The sequence below is a fragment of the Raphanus sativus genome, chromosome 6 (assembly GCF_000801105.2).
Source record: "Raphanus sativus cultivar WK10039 chromosome 6, ASM80110v3, whole genome shotgun sequence".
Taxonomy (NCBI): domain Eukaryota; kingdom Viridiplantae; phylum Streptophyta; class Magnoliopsida; order Brassicales; family Brassicaceae; genus Raphanus; species Raphanus sativus.
This window is the reverse complement of record NC_079516.1, coordinates 33,835,221-33,854,512: the sequence shown is the minus strand read 5'-3', so window position 1 is coordinate 33,854,512 and position 19,292 is coordinate 33,835,221. Positions and strand designations below refer to the sequence as shown.

The 19,292-nt window shown below is 36.8% G+C and overlaps 2 protein-coding genes and 1 non-coding gene across 4 annotated transcripts; all 3 read right to left on the bottom strand.

Annotated features, from left to right (window-relative positions):
* Positions 1-1,503: 1,503 nt before the first annotated feature.
* On the bottom strand, positions 1,504-2,336 carry LOC108806107 (RING-H2 finger protein ATL80). Its single transcript, XM_018578138.2, has one exon. It carries the CDS (start codon positions 2,260-2,262, stop codon positions 1,663-1,665), a length of 600 nt encoding a protein of 199 aa, XP_018433640.1. The 5' UTR covers positions 2,263-2,336; the 3' UTR covers positions 1,504-1,662.
* Positions 2,337-7,794: 5,458 nt separating this feature from the next.
* Positions 7,795-7,866, bottom strand: TRNAK-UUU (transfer RNA lysine (anticodon UUU)). Its single transcript has one exon. It is a non-coding gene; the product is annotated as a tRNA-Lys (tRNA).
* Positions 7,867-15,186: 7,320 nt separating this feature from the next.
* LOC108812893 (U-box domain-containing protein 44) lies at positions 15,187-18,891 on the bottom strand. Of its 2 annotated transcripts, none has more exons than XM_018585279.2 (4): positions 18,711-18,891; positions 17,745-18,305; positions 17,025-17,334; positions 15,187-16,941 (listed from the first exon to the last, which is right to left on the bottom strand). In XM_018585279.2, the coding sequence occupies exons 2-4, from the start codon at positions 18,279-18,281 to the stop codon at positions 15,383-15,385; spliced, it is 2,406 nt and encodes an 801-aa protein (XP_018440781.1). In that variant the 5' UTR covers positions 18,282-18,305; positions 18,711-18,891; the 3' UTR covers positions 15,187-15,382. The 2 variants fall into 2 exon arrangements, with proteins under 2 accessions (XP_018440781.1, XP_018440780.1); XM_018585278.2 differs by having other exon boundaries at positions 18,632-18,890.
* Positions 18,892-19,292: the final 401 nt, after the last annotated feature.

Here is a 19,292-nt window from a genome sequence, read left to right as displayed (position 1 = left end):
AGTTTACTTCTTTAATTTTATTCAAAATATTTATATTAATTATACACATGGTTTAAAATTAGATAATATACATATAATTGTAAGAAAAGTTATTTTTTACTCACTTAAAATGCTTAAAATGTATGTCTAAATTTTTGTTTCATGCATTAACAAAAGCTACAGTTAAATTTTTTAAAAAATAATCAAATTAGTATCTTTTATTTTTAAGATTTTATCTTCAAATCATTCAATATATTAAAAATAAAATATCAGTTAAGTAAAATTATATTTTTAAATAGAAAAAAACTTGAGAAGTGAAGAAGTTAATTTTTTCGCAAAATCTAAATATCTGAAAACCCGACCCGAAATAACTGTAACCGAACTAAAAATACCCGAACCCGACATGAAGTATAGAAATGCCCGAATGGGTTTTATACTCCTATACCAAAATATCCGAAAATCTGAAATACCCGACCCGAACCCGAACGGATATCCGAACGCCCACCCCTAATTAACACGCAAAAAAGATTAAACTAAACCATCAAATTTTAAATATTTACAATTACTTTCTTAAAACATTGACCTAAACTCCTAACACATATTATATATACAGGATGCGGCAATCTATTTGTTAGGTCAAAACTCAAAAAGGTAGAAGAGGACACCAAAATAATTTCTTGCAGTCATCTTGACTCTTTCAGTTATACTTACCTAATACTATAGATATATAGTCAATTGATATATATTCCGACAGTCATTTTGACTCATTCTAATATATGATTATGAGATTTGCAAGTATGGCTGTATGAATCTACATATAATTCACGTTTTTCATTACAAAATTCACTACAGAATTTTAATTTTCTTATAAACTTTATTTGATTTAGTGGATCATAGGCTCGTGATCCCAAAATTCTGTAACCCCTAAAAGTAGTTGAAGAAACACGATATTTATTTATTTTTATTTTATAATTAAAATAAAATGAAAAAGTAAAACTCAGCCTATACATTACATACATTTGTAGCACAAACAATGGTCAGATCTTTCCCATTTATTAGAGGATGTTCCATAGTTAGCAGGAAATTATAAAACTCAAGTAACCAACTGATTCAATGGCCTCTTGGTGCTCTGTATTTAAACATAAGTAATCAAAATTTCAAATGTTTTTTTTCTTGTTTAAAAGAAATGTTTTTTGTCGGCGTATCAAATGATTAATTATTGCATTCGGGCTTTTTTTTTTTTTGGAACACCGCATTCGGGCTTCATAATTTGAAAAATTGATGTACACTCCAGTTTCGTATATATGTGAGTTATTATTTTTAACCAAGTTTAACAATGTAGCTAGTGGTTAAAACCAGTGAGTAATTTGTTATTTGTTTGGATACAATATTATCTACTAACTGTGGTTAAGACATTTTCATATATTAAGATGCAGATCTCCTGTAAAACTATAATATATGTTAAAACTGGAAAACATAATATTGAAATATTTCGGATGCTTCTCCAATGCTTAAACTAGAAAATAGCAGAGAGAAAAAACATTTCATAAAACATTTACAAATTATAATTAACATGTACATTAAGAGAATAAAAACATTGTCCTGTAAAAATAATCTGCGTCAAAAAAAAAAAAAAAACTATAGAGACATCTAAAATACGGATATAAAACGAAATAAATAAAATCAAGGCAAGAAAGAACAAGGATCATCATCGCCTTGCTTGATTCGGATCTCAATTTCGGGTTCGGGTCCGGAGCTAGAACTACCGGGCAAACCGCCACACTTATGACACCTGGCAACCACCAGGATCTGACGGCAAGAAGGGCAAGATGAATGAGACCCGAGCCACGTGTCAATGCAAGACACGTGGAATCCGTGACCACACTGCGGTAGTACCCGGAGCTCCTCGCCGTTGGAGAATTCCGTCAGGCAGATCGCGCACTCGGAGAATTTCTCCGACGACGGTGATTCCGGGGAGAAAGTCAGCTTAGGGAGAGACTGGAGTACTTTCTTCTTCAGTCCTTTGTTTGCAGCTGCCACCGGTGGCGGAGGAGGAGATTGCCCGGAACCACCTTGAGATACAGAGGCGGTTCTGTTTCCGGCGGCGAGACGACGGAGCCAGACGCATCGAGAAACGGCGATTAGACCGAGAACGCAAATCAAGGCGCAGAGGAGAGCAGCGAGGGTGACGACGAGATCGGAACTCACAGCGGCAGTGGAGGGATCCGGCACCGGCGACGGAGAGTTAGATTCGCCGAGAAGACGGAAGAGAATGCGAGCCATTTCGAGCTAGAAAGAAGTGTGGAAGGACTTTGATTTGAGCCTGAGGTTTTTGGAGAGGTGAAGAGGAAGAGGAGCAGAGCTAGCTTTATAGAGCAGAGACTTCTCCTCGTCTTAATAATATATCGCTGTCGGTTCTTTTGGTCATTTTCAAATTTTTCTTTTTTAAAGAATTATTTAGCACTACAGTCTTTAGAGGTTGTTCAGAAGTAAAATTCAAAAACATTTAGTTTTGAGTATTTACTCTTTAGACACTAAAATTTATATGAATTTAAGGACAACAAAATATTATAACTATAGTTTATGAGAAATTTTTAATTTTTACTCCATAAAAATTGTATTTTCTTAATCTACGCGAAAAAACCTTAAAAACCACTTATATTGATAATTTGATACAGAGGGAGTATGTTTTTTACAACCAACTACATAAAGCCAAACGTGAATGTATTTTTTTCATAATACTAATAATTTATTCCTCAGTTAATGAACCAAACTCTAATTTATTAATATGAACAAATGGGTATTGTTGGTAAATATTCATTTTAATTATTTAAACAGGAAAAATATCTAGATTAATAGTTTTATAGAACGGGAAAACAATATTATGACACAGTATATCATCTTTAGATATTCAGTCTATGAAAAAATTGTTATAAATATTAGTCTTTCTATTTTATAATAAGTGTCATTTTATACTTGTTTATATAGATTAAAAAATTATTTAATCTGCAACAAAAAAAATTATCTACAACGACACTTAGTATGAAACGAAGGGAGTAGTTGGCAAGAGATTGTATGACTAGTGGTGTGAGTTTGACCATGTTTATTTTAACAAATGTATAAGTGTGTTTTCTGTTGGACAATTGGAACAATAACCGGAGATTCTTTGATCATTTTCTCAATAATTGTCTGCTTTTGATTTGTAAAGATCACTCACATAGTCACAGAAACATGACAAAGTATTAATTGTTAATTTTTTGATTCACTTAAACAGAGTGTACGTATTCTGTTATATTCATTAATCAAATTGAGATTAAATAATGCAATTACTTTAGCTAACATCGTTATAATAGACGAATCACATATGTTTTTTTATTGTTAGGATCGAATTTGGATTTTTTTGTTGGTCATGGTCCATTCAAAGTACAAAGGTTAATGTTCTCTTGACCTAAAAGTATTATAAATAAAAATCCACGGATGGTTGTAAAATGCTACGGCTATGAAAATGAACAAAATAGTTTTATAAAAAGGTTGATTCTTTGTGAAGATCGGAAATGCTATCGGTAAAGAAGGGCACTGCGATGTCTTATTAGATGCTGAATTATTTCGAACCGCCCATAGTAAGATCCCACAATTTGCACTAAGAAACTTTTTAATGTCTACTATTCTATAAGTTAATCATTTTCTTAATATGGACATTAGTTAGGTTAAACTAATTATTCGATAGTTTAAGTATCTGCCCAATTGATGATTTCGGTAGTAGACAACTTCATGACGACTCTCCTTGTAGTTGTACGTGGAGGAATATAATCGATTCTTAATCGTTAATTCTAGATGATTAAAGTTCGCAAACCCCCAAACTATAGATATGTTTGTTAGAAAATATCTTAAGCTCTTTAATAAAAACAACTTTCAATGTAGTTAATTACTTCGTTTTACTCCTAAGTTCTTAAAGAGATGTCATAGTATATATCTCAACTATCTTACCTTTGATAGTCTATATTACCCAAAGGAGAAATAAAGCATGTATAGGAAACATTAATACGGAATAGTTTTAAAAACATTAATACGTTAGGGCAAACACATTCTGCTATCACTGGACACAAACTAGACACATGTCGATATGAAAAAATGAAGATTGCGTAGCTTCACCGTTCACGTAACACAAAACCCTATAAAATTATTTTTTTCATAATACAAATTAGTGATTAGAGATGACTATACTGTTACATAAAAAAAGATGACTGTGCACGTAGAAGTGATATGAAATAGTGATAAGAAGAGACGTACCTTAAAAGAATGGTGATACCATACTACTATATATTTTTTTAACACTATTTTCATTAGGACTAAACAAGTTACAAAGACCGGCGATTACCACTAATCCCGGTAATAAAGTCCGACGAACCAAAGAAAAGATTCCCGGAAACAACAGTCCACACATGGGAAACAAGATAACACATTCTTAACTTGACAATCTAAACTAGAAAAAACAGAAACCAGATCAAGAGAAACCAAAAACAAAGCATTACAAGTTGACTACAACAGAGCTCCTTTGAACGAAGACAAGGCGAGGACTTCAGACTTGGAAGATACCTCCGGCTTGCGTCTCCTCCTATAGAGAAAGCACATGCAATGTATAGACCAAAGCTTCATACACCAGGAGACAGAACAATTAAGTTCACCAGTCGTCGACCGGATTGGCAGAGACGGAGAAAAGAGAACCCGAAACGCCTTGTGAAGCTTGACGGAAGATGAGATTTCGATCAAATCTTAAGGGTAATGACAAGGAGAGAAACAACTCACTTTCGGGTTCAACCTTGTTCGATAAATCGAGAAGGTCGAAGATCGAAGCCAGAAGTGAGCCAAAGGAAGCTCAGAGACGACATGCAACACCAACAATTCAACACAGGATTTTAAAGACAAAACAAGATCTGAAGGATAAAAATACCCAATCTGCTTCAACTAGCTAGAACAAACATTGAGATCATCATAAAACAAAATCAAAGACCCGACTCCGGCTCTAAAGGAGCAACCGGAGTCGGAGATGGAGCTGCAATGGAGGTTTGAGGAGAAAAGGGAGAGGATTTGATGAAAGAGAGAAAAAAGTAACGCGAGGGATATTTTTCTTTCGCTTTTACCATACTATTATATATATCACTGTTTTCTTACTAATCTATTACGTAGTGTTGCGTATTTACCAGTGGCGGAGCCACGTTGGTTGGAAGGGGTCAGTGACCCCAACAAAATCTATAAAATTTTAAATTTAGGCTTGTTTTTCATGTTATTGTTTTGGTGAGATGGTTAAAATCACAATCTTTTGACCCTGTGCCTTAAGTTCAAGTCCTATGTATATCTTTTTCCCTATAAAAAAAATAATTATGAATTTATGATCTCCACAAGATTTATTTTTGCCTCCGCCACTGGTATTTACTATACGTGTAACATATTTTTTTAGCAAAAAAAAACATTTTTTTACAAGTTTTATATGATTTGAGCTGAATTATATGTTGTGGAGATATTTATAAATAATGACAGAAAACATTTATGTGAGGAATCCTACCAGAATCGGTATATGGTCGTCCTCGTGTTACTTGTCAATGTTGTTTATAAACTTTGAAGGATGATGAATACATTTAACTAAATTCAGAATAACAGGTGTAACAGTAACACTCAACGATTTGGTGAAGAAAGTGAAGAGACACATGTCAAATTTTCGTTTAAAGTTTTTTTTAGTTCAGATTTTATGTATGTATTTGTCATCATTGTATAGAACATTAGTACTTTCTAAAAAATCTCTTTTTTTTTTTGGTAAAACATCCTGTCCAAGTAAGGTCGTATTTCTAAAAAATATTGTTGTACAAACAATGGAGACACGTACCATACATAAATGCTATATAACATTCCCAAAAAGGTACTAAAGGAAAAAGATACTAATACGTATAATAATGCATGCTAAGAGAGGTATGTGAGGAGGAACCGTGTGAATTTAGAAGTTTCTAAATATAGTAACTCGATAAAAATTAAAATTAGTATTAGTTTTCTGGTTGACTCTTTCTCTTCTCAGTGCACTCTCCACTTCCTGTATTTCTCACGGCCCACTTCTTCTTTCTCCACACATGATCTCTCTTTCTCTCGTTAAATTTATTAAATTTTGGATAATTAATAGGAAGATCACATCTGTTCATGTCACTATATAAACCCTTTTCCCAGACCATATTTAAATGATTATGTGTAAGACTGTATAATCATCTCCCATTACTAGTATATAGTCAAAGTGAGGAGGAAACTTCGTTTCTCCACTAATCAATCAATAGCGAGTTTGAAAAATAATGCAGCCTCCGGGAAAATGCTTTAAAATTGACCAAATTCAATCAGTAGTGGGCACGAGATTGCTCTATGCCACATCTTCGGGTTATGACAATGACTTTGGCAATTTCTCACATCGAATGCATTCAACTTTTCAAAATGGCCTCGAGAATTTCGACTCTTCAGAATAATAGACCCGACTATGTTGGAAGTAAACAGTTGCTTAGGACTTAATATGCATATATTTCACGTGGGAGTTTAAGCGAAGGCGCCAAAAGTAACCAATAATATGTGAAGTTGTTAATGTTTACTCGATGTACGTACTCTTAATGATATTGAAAACCATGATTTTTGATTCTTGATTCTCGTAGTTGATATTGAAATAAATGATATTTGATTAATGATCATCACAAGCAAATCTTTAAAGATCAAGTTTCACCTGTGTGTGACTTTGTTGTCGATCTGAAATTGATGGTGATGTTTAGGGTTTATGTTCAGGTTTCTTTGGGGCCATCTGATTACTTTGCTACATATATAGCATCCTCATGTCTAATAAGTTTTTTTTTTTGATAAAGTCATGTCTAATAAGTTTTATACATTTCTTTACTCATTTTTCAAAACAAAGCCACATTATTTGTAAAAAAATTTCCTTCATCAAATAAATTTAACATTCATTAATAAAAGAAGATAAATCAAATTTATGAAGTATGGTATGTTAATCATTTTTAGTAGCTAGGTACATTATAAATGGATTGTTCGGTTTATTTTGCCACCGATTGGTTTGTCTGGTATGTATCATAGTTGGACATATACATATAGCTATCTATCGTTAACTAGGTGTTTTTCTTAAATTCAAATTGTATTTAAAAGTAAATTTTGTTAATATTTTAAAAATAGAAATTTGTTAAACATAAAATTAAGATAAAATAAATAATTTGATTTACTTAAAATTATATTTAAGTTATATTTAAAATCATAATTTAGATATATTTTCAGTTATTTATTTTTGTTAAGATATATTAAATTAATTTGTATAAAATAAATAGATACTATTTTTTATAATTATCAAAATATAAAAATAAACAAAATTCTAAAATTTGTAGATATCAAAAAGAAATAAATGTTATTACGATTGAAAAAATTCAATTTTAAAAAAAAATGCTTTATAAATTTTTGAAAATCTTGTTTAATTATAAAAATTTACTTAAATAATATTTCGAAAATTTTAAAATATTTATATTTCTATTATCATATTACTTAATGACATATTTGAATAGATTTATTTTAATGATGATTTATGAGTTATTACCATATAATCAAAAGTTACTAAAAATTTGAAATTAACATTAAATGTAATATGTCATGTCACTTTTAACCATAATCAGTGACATCAATTATAGTAAGCTATATCACATTTTTTAGTGAAAATGATTGTGTAGATGACATATGTGAAATTATTTTTTTTTGTAAAGCAAAAAATAGCTTTTGGAGAAAAACATCTAAAGCCGCCGTCTGAGGGGATCGAACCCTCGGCCACGGGATTAAAAGTCACGCGCTCTACCACTGAGCTAAGACGGCTATGTGAAATTACTTCACAAATAATATCTAGATGACATGGATACTTATTAGCTAGTTTTTTTAGAAAGACTTGTTAGATAGTTTGTTCTAAAACTTCTACAGAAGCATAGCCAATGTTGTGCAAAGTTTTTATTATCATACTACCCAACAACAAATCAAAAGCCCACAAATTAATACATAATGACCTTCTTTTATTACTTTCACGTAATTTTTTTTTTACTTTCACGTATTTTGTGATTCTTTGAAAGAAATCATGTCCAGAAAAACAAAAACAAAATCGTATGCACAAAATATTTACAATTGTAGTCACTTTTTAAGATTCAACGTACCCGTTTCGGATTGGTCTCACAAAACATATATGCCATTGAAGTGAACGAACCCAAACCGAAAGAAAGAGAAAAAATCGAACACCTGACTGACAGTGAAAAGAAGATAATACATTCACAACAAACGTGCTCATTTTATCAAAAAAAAAACAATCGTGCTCATTTTTATTTGATTCTATTAGAGTGTTATATCGTGTGGTTAACTTCGGTTTAGTACGGTTAAATGTTCTGTTACATGTAAACCGGAATCAACTCGTTGTATAAGAGTTGACTTCCTTCTTCATTTCTCTTTAATGAAAATAACAGAGTTAGTTACAACTTCATCTTCTTCACTTTAACTCTGCAACACTAACATGGTATCAGAGCCATCGAAGCTCAAACTTCGATTGATTCTGCTCATTCTTCCGCACCATTGATCTAGATTCTTCGTCCTCTTCGACTCGATCGGTTATTCCGCCGGCGAATCGTGTTCTTCTGAAGATTCTGTTCATTCTCTTCTCCGATGGTGATCAATCGCAAATCTACGCGACGCCTTGGACGTCCTTCTAGCTCCGCTCGTCGCGCTTCTATTCCTGAAGCATCTCCGACGAGATCATCAGATCTTGACGACTTAGCTCCTGACAGCATTCATTCACCGTTCTTCCTCACCAATAGTGACAATCCAGGTCTATCCATCATTTCTGAATCTCTTGATGGAACGAACTACGATAACTGGAGTATTGCGATCACTATTGCTTTGGATGCTAAGAACAAAATTGCTTTTGTTGATGGATCTATCGTTCGACCTGATGAATCTCACCATAGCTTTCGGATCTGGTCAAGATGCAATTCGATGGTGAAATCTTGGCTTCTCAATTCGGTTTCGAAGCAAATATACAAAAGCATATTACGCTATGCTGATGCTTCTGAAATCTGGAACGACTTAAAAGCTCGTTTCCACATCACGAATTTGCCAAGATCCTATCAATTATCTCAACAGATCTGGTCACTTCAACAAGGCACAATGGATTTGGCAACATACTATACAACCTTGAAAACTCTTTGGGATGAGTTAGATGGAGCTAATTGTATATCGACTTGCAGACATTGTGACTGTTGCAAAACTATTGAAACGAAAGCAGAGCAATCAAAAGTGATAAAATTTCTGGCTGGTTTGAATGAATCCTATTCTACTATTCGCAGTCAGATCATCATGAAGAAGCATCTCCCGGACTTATCTGAGATATATAATCTGCTGGATCAAGATCACAATCAAAGAAATCTAGTTCCAGTTCAAAATGCTACAGCGTTTCAAATCTCTGCAGCGGCTCCTGTCATCTCTGCAAACGCTACGCAGGCCAAGTATCCACCGAAGAGTAACAGACCTATATGTACTCATTGTGGTTACAATGGTCACACGGTTGATACATGCTATAAAATCCATGGATATCCAGTCGACTTCAAGCATAAGAACAAACAAGCAGCAGAGAAGCCTTCTTCTGGGTATTCTAAAGCAAATCAGACAAAACCGGTTGTAGCTCAGCTAGCTCTTGGAGATTCCTCTGCAGATGATATCAACAATCTTTCAAAAGATCAAATTGCTGAAGTCATTGCTTACTTCAACTCTAAACTTCATGCTCCCAATGCTCAAGTCAACTATATGGCTTCGTCATCTGGTGGTACTATCACAGCTCTACCGGGTATAGCTTTTTCTAACTCTACATTGCACTTTGTTGGCATGTTGAGAGAAACCAGAAAAACGCTTTCATCAGGATCTTGGATCATTGACAGTGGTGCAACGCACCATGTTTGTCATGACAGACGTCTCTTTGCTGATCTATCAGATGCAATGAATACATCAGTCACATTACCTACAGGTTTTGGAGTGAAAATTGCAGGGATAGGCAGCATTAGACTGAATGACTATATTCAGTTGTCTAATGTTCTGTTCATTCCGGATTTCAGACTTAATCTGCTAAGTGTGAGCCAGTTGACTAGGGATTTGGGTTGCCGTGTGAGTTTTGATGTGAATTCTTGTCTGATACAGGATCATACCAAGGGCTTGACGATTGGGAGGGCTGAACAAATCTCAAACCTATACATACTTGACACAGAAGATATTGCAGATTCTAGTTCACTTCATCAGTTTGCTCTCTGTTCAAACGTTGTTGTTGATACTTCTTTGTGGCACAATAGGCTAGGACATCCATCTATTTCTAAGACTGATGCTATAATAGATGTACTTGGATTGAAAAATAGAAATAAAGGATCTTTTCACTGTGAAATTTGTCCTCTTGCAAAACAGAAAAAGCTTCCTTTCATATCCAAGAACAATGTTCGTGACAATGCCTTTGATCTTTTACACATTGATGTTTGGGGACCTTTCTCAACATCAACTGTGGAAGGATATCGGTACTTTCTCACCATTGTTGATGATCATACGCGTGTTACCTGGATATATCTTCTGCGCACCAAAGATGAGGTCCTCACTGTTTTTCCTGAGTTCTTGAAGATGGTTGAAACACAGTATAAAGCAGTCGTCAAAGCCGTGAGATCAGACAATGCTCAAGAACTGAGATTTGTGAAACTGTTCAAGCAGAAAGGGATAGTAGCTTATCACTCCTGTCCTGAGACACCTGAACAAAATGCAGTAGTCGAGAGAAAGCATCAACACATCTTGAATGTTGCGCGTTCTCTCATGTTTCAGTCGAATCTACCATTGGAGTTATGGGGCGACTGTGTACTAACTGCAGTCTTTATCATCAACCGCTTACCTACTCCACTTCTCAAAAACAAATCACCATTTGAGGTACTAACCTCTAAACGAGCTGATTATAGTGGATTCAGAGTATTTGGTTGTCTTGCGTACTGTTCTACATCTTCAAAAGGCAGGACCAAGTTTCAACCTCGTGCTCGTCCTTGTGTTTTTCTTGGCTATCCTGCTGGATACAAAGGATATCGAGTCATGGATCTTGAAACAAACAAGACTTTTATCTCAAGAAACGTTACATTTCATGAGGATATTTTCCCATGTACTAAAGATGATGATATTTCTTATTCAGAATTCTTTGCTTCTATGACTGATGAAACACAGCCTGACAGTGGAATTCCTGCAGCTGAGGACACTTCTTCTCCTGGTTCTCCTGTAGTCGTGAATGCTCCATCTGATAAGGTTGCTAATGCTTCACAGTCAGTTGCAAAAGAAGGCAAACGAAAGACTAATCTTCCAGCTTATCTTCAAGACTACTACTGTAATATCTCAGAGTCTGATACAGAGATTCCCTATCCATTAGCATCTTACATGTCGTTTGATGGCTTGTCAAAGGAGTACAAAGCATATATTTGTTCTGTTGCTCTGCATCCTGAACCTACTTCATTCAAGCAAGCCAAGCAGTTTGCCGCGTGGTTACAAGCTATGAATGAAGAACTCAAGGCTCTGGAAGCTAATGACACTTGGACTGTGTGTTCTCTACCTCCAGGGAAGCATGCTATTGGATGCAAATGGGTATACAAACTCAAGTTTAACGCAGACGGGACTTTAGAGAGATACAAGGCTCGTCTGGTTGCTAAGGGTTACACTCAACAGGAAGGAGTTGATTTTGCCGACACTTTCTCTCCAGTAGCTAAAATGACAACAGTTAAGACCTTACTTAACGTTGCAGCTGCTAAGAACTGGAGCCTGACTCAACTTGACGTTTCTAATGCTTTCTTGAATGGAGATTTGACTGAAGAAATCTACATGATGTTGCCTCCGGGTTACACACCACGACAGGGGGAAACTCTTCCACCTAATGCTGTATGTAAACTTCAGAAATCTCTTTACGGTCTAAAGCAAGCGTCTCGTCAGTGGTTTCTGAAGTTTAGTACAACATTGAGGCAACTAGGCTTTAAGAAGTCTCATTCGGATCATACTCTTTTCATCAGGAATATTAATGGCATCTACACTGCTGTTCTAGTATATGTAGATGACATAATCATTGCCAGCAATGATGATAAAGACGTCACTGATCTCAAAGAAGCTCTCAGTCAAGCTTTCAAACTTCGGGACTTAGGACCTCTGAAATATTTTCTCGGTCTTGAGATTGCTAGATCAAGCAAGGGTATCTCCGTGTGTCAGAGGAAATATACTCTGGGTTTACTTGAAGATACTGGCTTACTGGCGTGTAAACCTTCATCTGTTCCGATGGATCCTAACGTCAAATTGGTTCAACACTCTGATGAGCCTTGCCTTGAAGATCCGTGTATGTACAGACGCTTGGTTGGCAGAATGATGTATCTTACCATCACTAGGCCGGATATCACATTTGCTGTCAACAAGCTTTGTCAGTTCACGTCGGCTCCAAAAAAGTCTCATCTTCAGGCCGCTTACAGGGTTTTGCACTACTTGAAGGGAACGATTGGTTATGGACTATTTTACTCTGTTCAGTCTGATCTAGTGTTAAAGGCGTACACTGATGCAGACTGGGCTTCATGTCCAGACTCCAGGCGTTCTACATCTGGGTTTTGTATGTTTCTTGGGAATGCTCTCATCTCATGGAAGTCAAAGAAACAACAAACCGTCTCACACTCTTCTGCAGAGTCCGAATACAGAGCCATGGAGTTTGCTTCACGCGAAGTTGTTTGGCTGTATCATCTGTTGCAGGAGTTTCATGCGCCTCAATCTGGTCCGGTGCCTTTCTATTGTGATTCAACAGCAGCCATTCACATCGCCAACAATCCCGTTTTCCATGAGAGAACTAAACACATCGAACTTGACTGCCATCAAGTTCGTGAAAGGATCGAGGTTGGTTACATCAAGACTCTTCATGTTCGAACTCATGATCAAATAGCAGACATTTTTACTAAACCTTTGTTTCCCACTCAATTCTATTCTCTAGTTGGCAAGATGGCTTTAAAGTCTCTGTATTTGCCATCTTGAGGGGGAATATTAGAGTGTTATATCGTGTGGTTAACTTCGGTTTAGTACGGTTAAATGTTCTGTTACATGTAAACCGGAATCAACTCGTTGTATAAGAGTTGACTTCCTTCTTCATTTCTCTTTAATGAAAATAACAGAGTTAGTTACAACTTCATCTTCTTCACTTTAACTCTGCAACACTAACAGATTCAAAGTATCCATTTTGCTTTGATCTCACATAATATATGACAGTGTAAAAGGAATAAGAAAAATCAGTCTTGCCTTTTTCTTCCTTTTCTGATGAAACAAACGAGCAAACTTGGCTTTTATTATTGAGATTATCTTGCCAACTGTTTACATTTTCTTTGTAAGTTTCTTTATTGAATCACGTCTATATAAACATATTTGCACTTCAACAAATCATAGAGAAATAATCACATAAAAGAACTAAATTAGCTCGACCATTGATATTTTACCTTTTTGTCCCCTCGAGGAAAATCTCTTAAAACTGCACTGCATGTCGTTGAAGATGATGAAATGCATGGGTAGATCCAATTTATTTCACATCCAAATATTTATATGGCTCGTCTGATCCAATTTATCTCACATCTCCACCTTTGGCTCCAAATTCTATTGATGAGAAACATCCCACATCGGAAATATAAAAATTATTCTACTAATATATAAAAAGGTTAGGGCCACTCCACTAATAACCAATTGGTTTTAAGTTGGAAGCCCATAATAAACTCGATTCTAACATGGTATCAGAGCGATAAGATCCTTTGACCTAATTTACTACAACTACTACTACACCGATGTTGGGCCCTCTGTGGATGTTATTCCCACATTGTCCACGCTTCAGATCTAGATATTTGAGCGTGAGGGAAGGTATTGATGAGAAACATCCCACATCGGAAATATAAAAATTATTCTACTAATATATAAAGGGTTAGGGCCACTCCACTAATTACCAATTGGTTTTAAGTTGAAAGCTCATAATAAACCCGATTCTAACAAATTCCTCGTCAGGTCAACGAGAAACAAAGATCCCTTAAAGCGTGTCTCGCAGATTCAAAGCTCATGTCCCGTCCTTCACATTCTCTTTGTTAGTGGTCTCTACGTCACAACGTGTCTTGAATCTGTTTCACTCTAATTAATGCTTCTACTGAGATAGAAGATACATAATCTAAAACCTGAATGGGTTAAAACGTATCACACCCAGGCCCGGCACTTACCATGTGCCAAAAGTGCATTTTCACTAGGCCCAAAAAAATCTTACAAAATTTTAGTTAGTATTCAGGACTTTTTTTCAAAAAAGTTAGGGCCCTTACTTATAAAATTCGGAGTCGATGGAATCACGCAGAGGAACAAAATTGGCTAATGTAAATCAAGGGTTTGAATCCCAACAAATTCATGTATCGGTTCGAAAATGCTGAATTACACCCTAACTTGCTAGACAAGTAATCTCAATACTAGACCTCTAGTTTGCATAGACATAGCTCTTTGCTGGTTGAGAAATGACAGAACATCGAAGCTTTCAATCCCGAAACAGAACTGACTACAATCAAGTTCCCACAAGAACTAAGCTCCAAGCTGGTGCTCGCTGCCGCATATAACAAACTAGGGTTAATATTCATGACGAGTGATGATGTAATTTGTGTCTATGCCTTTGAAAATATTTTTGCAGATCCAATATGGGTCCTAGTGAGCATAGCCGTGCCTGTGCCTGGGTGAGGAAAAAAGAGGCATTTCTCTAAGCCAGCAATTTTTTTTAAATAACGTCAAAGGCATTTTTTTACTAATCTCATATACTATAATTTTGTTTTGGTAAAACTCATATAATATAATTCATAATAATATAAGTACAGTACGTTCAAAATTATGTGGTAATTATGATAGTTATATATTACAAAGAAATTTTTGATATATAATATAAGTACAGTCGAGTTAATTAGTCCGGTGTGACCTGAAATTCGTAAAACTGTAGATATTCAAGTTAATTCTGGTTTTGGACCTAGTTGAAATTGTCTTTACTGCTTTTAAATCATAATCACCACAATGTTCACTATAATCTAAAGAACTAACGAAAGTGTTTCCGCCACAACAAAGCCTTTGTCATCTGAGACTGAGACCGATCAAATGATTCAAATCAAATACCTTACAGCACACGCAAACAAGAATATAAATTTACAATATATAACCCGAAAGAAAAAACTGGATGCTATTAACAAATAAACCCCCTCAAAACCCCCCATTAAAAGTTTTATAAAATCAGTAAAAACTCACTGGACAGATAATAGGACATCATCTCCCACTACGCCATGGTTGGTAATATAGCTGAGAAGTTTGGGATCTTATCAATGTGTTTCAACGCGTTCTCAGCGATCTGTCTTGTTCTGAAGTCACCGTTTTGAAAAGCATCCACAAGCGCAGCGCTCACGTTCGGTTCTTTCGCCACCTCTATTGCTATTTGTTCAATCCTCAAGATCCTTTCCACCACCCAAACCGCTCTCCTCGTAAGCCTCTCTGTTCGTGTCTCAGTCAGAACGTTTAGTATATGTTTTATCCCGTCCGCTTCATCAAGTATCTGGACACCTTTCTCTACTTCTAACCCGTCTTCTAGTAAGCTCGAAAGAGCTGCAAGAGAAGCCTCCACCACTTTATCATTCTCATGATCCAACAGAGCCACCAGTTTCTCCACAGCTTCGCCTTCAACGAGGCAAAACGTTTCTCTTAAAGAACATATCCCCTGGTGGATCTTGCACAGCCCGGTTACAATGGGCGGTTTGCTCATACATGAAAAGATGGAGCCACAGAAGTTTGGAGGAGGGAGATCAGGTATCTGTGAGAGTCTTACAGACTCTAGCGAAAGATTCTCTAAAGCCATGGCTGAAACCATCTGAATGTTGTCTTGACCGTTGGACTGAAGCAAGTGAATGAAGAGCGAAGCAACGTTGTAGTCACGGCAAAAGGTGACTGCTCTAGGCTCATTGTTGAATGCAAAAGTGATCCTGGAGAGTATACGCACAAGCCCTTCAAGAAAATTCATCGTAAACCGCATCCCTTTGATCTCCCCGTGGCGGATTCCATTCACTTTGGAGATGATTTTCTCAAAAGCACCAACTACCAAGAGCTCCCTAGTGAGACGCAGATCCCTCTCTGGCAACTCAGCCAAGAGTCCAGCAGCTGCAGCTTGTTCTTCAGAGATTGGGGTCTTTTCTGAGATGATGGCAACAAGGCTCCCCAGTTGTCCAGAAGTACCTTGCAACGCCCCGGCTAGCTCTTCGCTCATGAACGGGGAGAGGTTATGAAGAAGCTTTATGGAAGCCAAACGCAGAGCATCATTCTCTCGGACTTCCACGAACTGAACCAAACTGATGATTGCACCTGAGGTTTTAATAGCAGAGACAACATGTATGACCGCTCTAGGACAGCTGGTGAGTCCAACAAGAACCTCCAACAGCTTGCACTGGATCGCTGGACCAGTGTTGCTTATCAGATACAGAAGACTCTCCACTCTGTTCTCCGAAACAAGAGTGGCTTTGTCAAAGTCATATCCAATGTTCACTATGTTAGCGAGAATAGTGGCCGACACTTCTTTCAACCGTATTGGAAGGTTGTTTGGGCCTACATAGAACAGATCTTTGATCAGTGGAGGGAGAATCCCTATCCCGATCAAAACCTTAGCACTCCCTTCGAACGACGAGATGTTGTTGAGAGCTTTCAGGGCGGCTTCACGTTGGGGCATGTCCCCACTTCTCATAAGATCAACCAGAGAAGAGCCCACAGTCTGAGCCACAAGAACCTTCGTATCATTGTTTAAGGCAAGGTCCCCAAGAAAGTTAGCCATGGAGAGTTTTGTTTCAAGTGAACCTGCACATCAATGTTTCACATTCTCATTTCATAATCAATAAAAGAAAGTAAGGGAATGAATGAATGATCAAGAAGCCAATCACCTTCAAGGATTTTGCCTAGAAGAGGCTGGAGTCTACCATAAGAAGCCATCTGCCTAACAATTTCCTCTGACTTCTCCATATTCTCTAATGTTCTATCAGCTTTATCAACAACGGAGACGTTTACTGAGTTGCTGCTCGTCAGTCCGACCAATAAAATAAGTGCTCCATTAACCGAACCAATCTTCTCGCACAAAGCTTCAGACTTGGAGAGCTCAAATAACAAAGAAACAGCTGCTTCCTTCCCCTTTGATGGCTCATGAGATAAGAACTTAACTAGTGTACGCACGGTATCCCCTTCAGCTACTATCTCCTGCAAGATTACTGACACTTTTTCATTAGCACTTGAGTAGGCATGGACACATTTATCCGAACCGAAAAACAACTTTCGGTTCGGGTATGAATCCTATCAATTACTCGAGCGGATCTTATATCTCTAATACCCGAACAGAATATAAACCTCTTTAATCCTAACAACCTAAATAACTATTCGAATCAACCTGAATTTTCTGAATTTTAACTCCGAAAAATCGGAATCGAATAGATCAGAACTGAAAAACCGAACAACTTCATCCCGCGCAATGTGCAGATCTTATCCTAGTTCTAATAATATAAGTGGAACCAAACCGAAACCGAACCAAGAACCGAATGGCTAGGGGTAATGAGTTTACCGTTAGAATGCAATAGCAAAAGATTTAAACAGAAGTAATTAAGAAAACAAACCTTGCTCTCATCATCTCCTTCAACAACAACTTGAAGAGTCTGCAAAGCCTTATACCTCACTTTATGGCTATTACTTTTCAACATATCAATGATCATACGGATAAGCTGAAAGTTACGCACAACCTGCCGATTGGATCGGATACTCCTGCAGATCTGCCTCACATGCATCAAAGCTTGCAAAACATCAGACTCATCGTTTCCTATAAAGAGCGCCTGACGAGCAATGTCGAGCTTGGCAGCGTCGTTCCTTGATCTCCACTCTTGGATAGTGTTACGGAGAGCGATACTGGGGCTAACATCAGCGGTAGTGAGCGTCTGAGAAGTGATGGGGCAAGAAGGAGGTTTACGAGCGTCTGAACATTCCTTGAACCATTTCTCAATGGCATCGCGCTCGAATGTTCGACCGTTCTCCAGAGTGACGGGGTCGTGCATGACTTCCTTTGTTAAAGGGCAGATGAATGCTTCGTAGATGTGATCGACGCCTCGCTCGAAATGAGAGCTGTCGTCTGACTGGCTTCCATCCCAGCTTCCAGCCATCCTTTAGCCTAGCTACCTCCTCTCCTGCTCAAAGTCAAAGCAGAGAATGAAAACTTAATATGAGATCCCACAACATATAAATGTTTAGGGGGTGGTTTCGAACCCGGGGGGTGGTTAAATGCAAGAGAGTTTGGTAGAAAGAACATGTACAACAAATTCGATAGTAAATGAAAGCAAAGATACAATATTTAGAAACAAACAAAAAGAGATTTAGCTAAGAGCCTTCCTAGTTTGGTTTAAAAGAATCTTCCGAAAATACGTAATTATTCGAATCAACCTAAATATAGTAAGATTACCGAATTTAGCAATACTTCTAACATTTAAGGAAACAATTTTTCAAAGAAGCATACCAAGCAATTGCGATCGGAGAAGGAAAAGCCTAAAAGTCTTCTAAGCTGACAAAAATCGAATAGAAAGATGATGACGGACTTCTTGTTAAACTCTGGAAAGTGTGATTTCCATGGATCCTATTTAAAGCAGTCCAGGTTGCTCCACCGTGCGAGAGAGAGAGAGAGAGAGAGAGAGAGAGAGAGAGCTGTAGAGGAAGGAAGGGATGAAGAAGAGAGAAGGGTTTCGAGAAGAGAAAAGAAAAGAAGGAGAGTCGCTGACTTAATTCGAAAAGTCATCACAGAGAAACGTGGAGCCACCAAACGCCAACTTGACATTACAGCCTGGCTCTGTTCACACTTGACTTACCCTTACTGACCGGTTTACAAGCGGTTCCGGTTACTATCCATCCCACCCACCTGAAGAATAATGATTTGGGCTAATGGGCTTTTATAAGATTCATAGCCCATCTTAATATTACGAAAATAACCCCTCTCCCTCAGGATTTTGCTTGCTTGCTATGATTTTGATCTGTTGGTTCGTTCATTTTGATCTCAAAAACCATTATTTCTAGCTTTGTTTTACCTGTTAGAATATTATACAATACAACTTGAGCTAATATCCTAATATAACAATGGAATCTGATAAACTAATCTTACATTTCGTAATATTTATCTGAAAGTT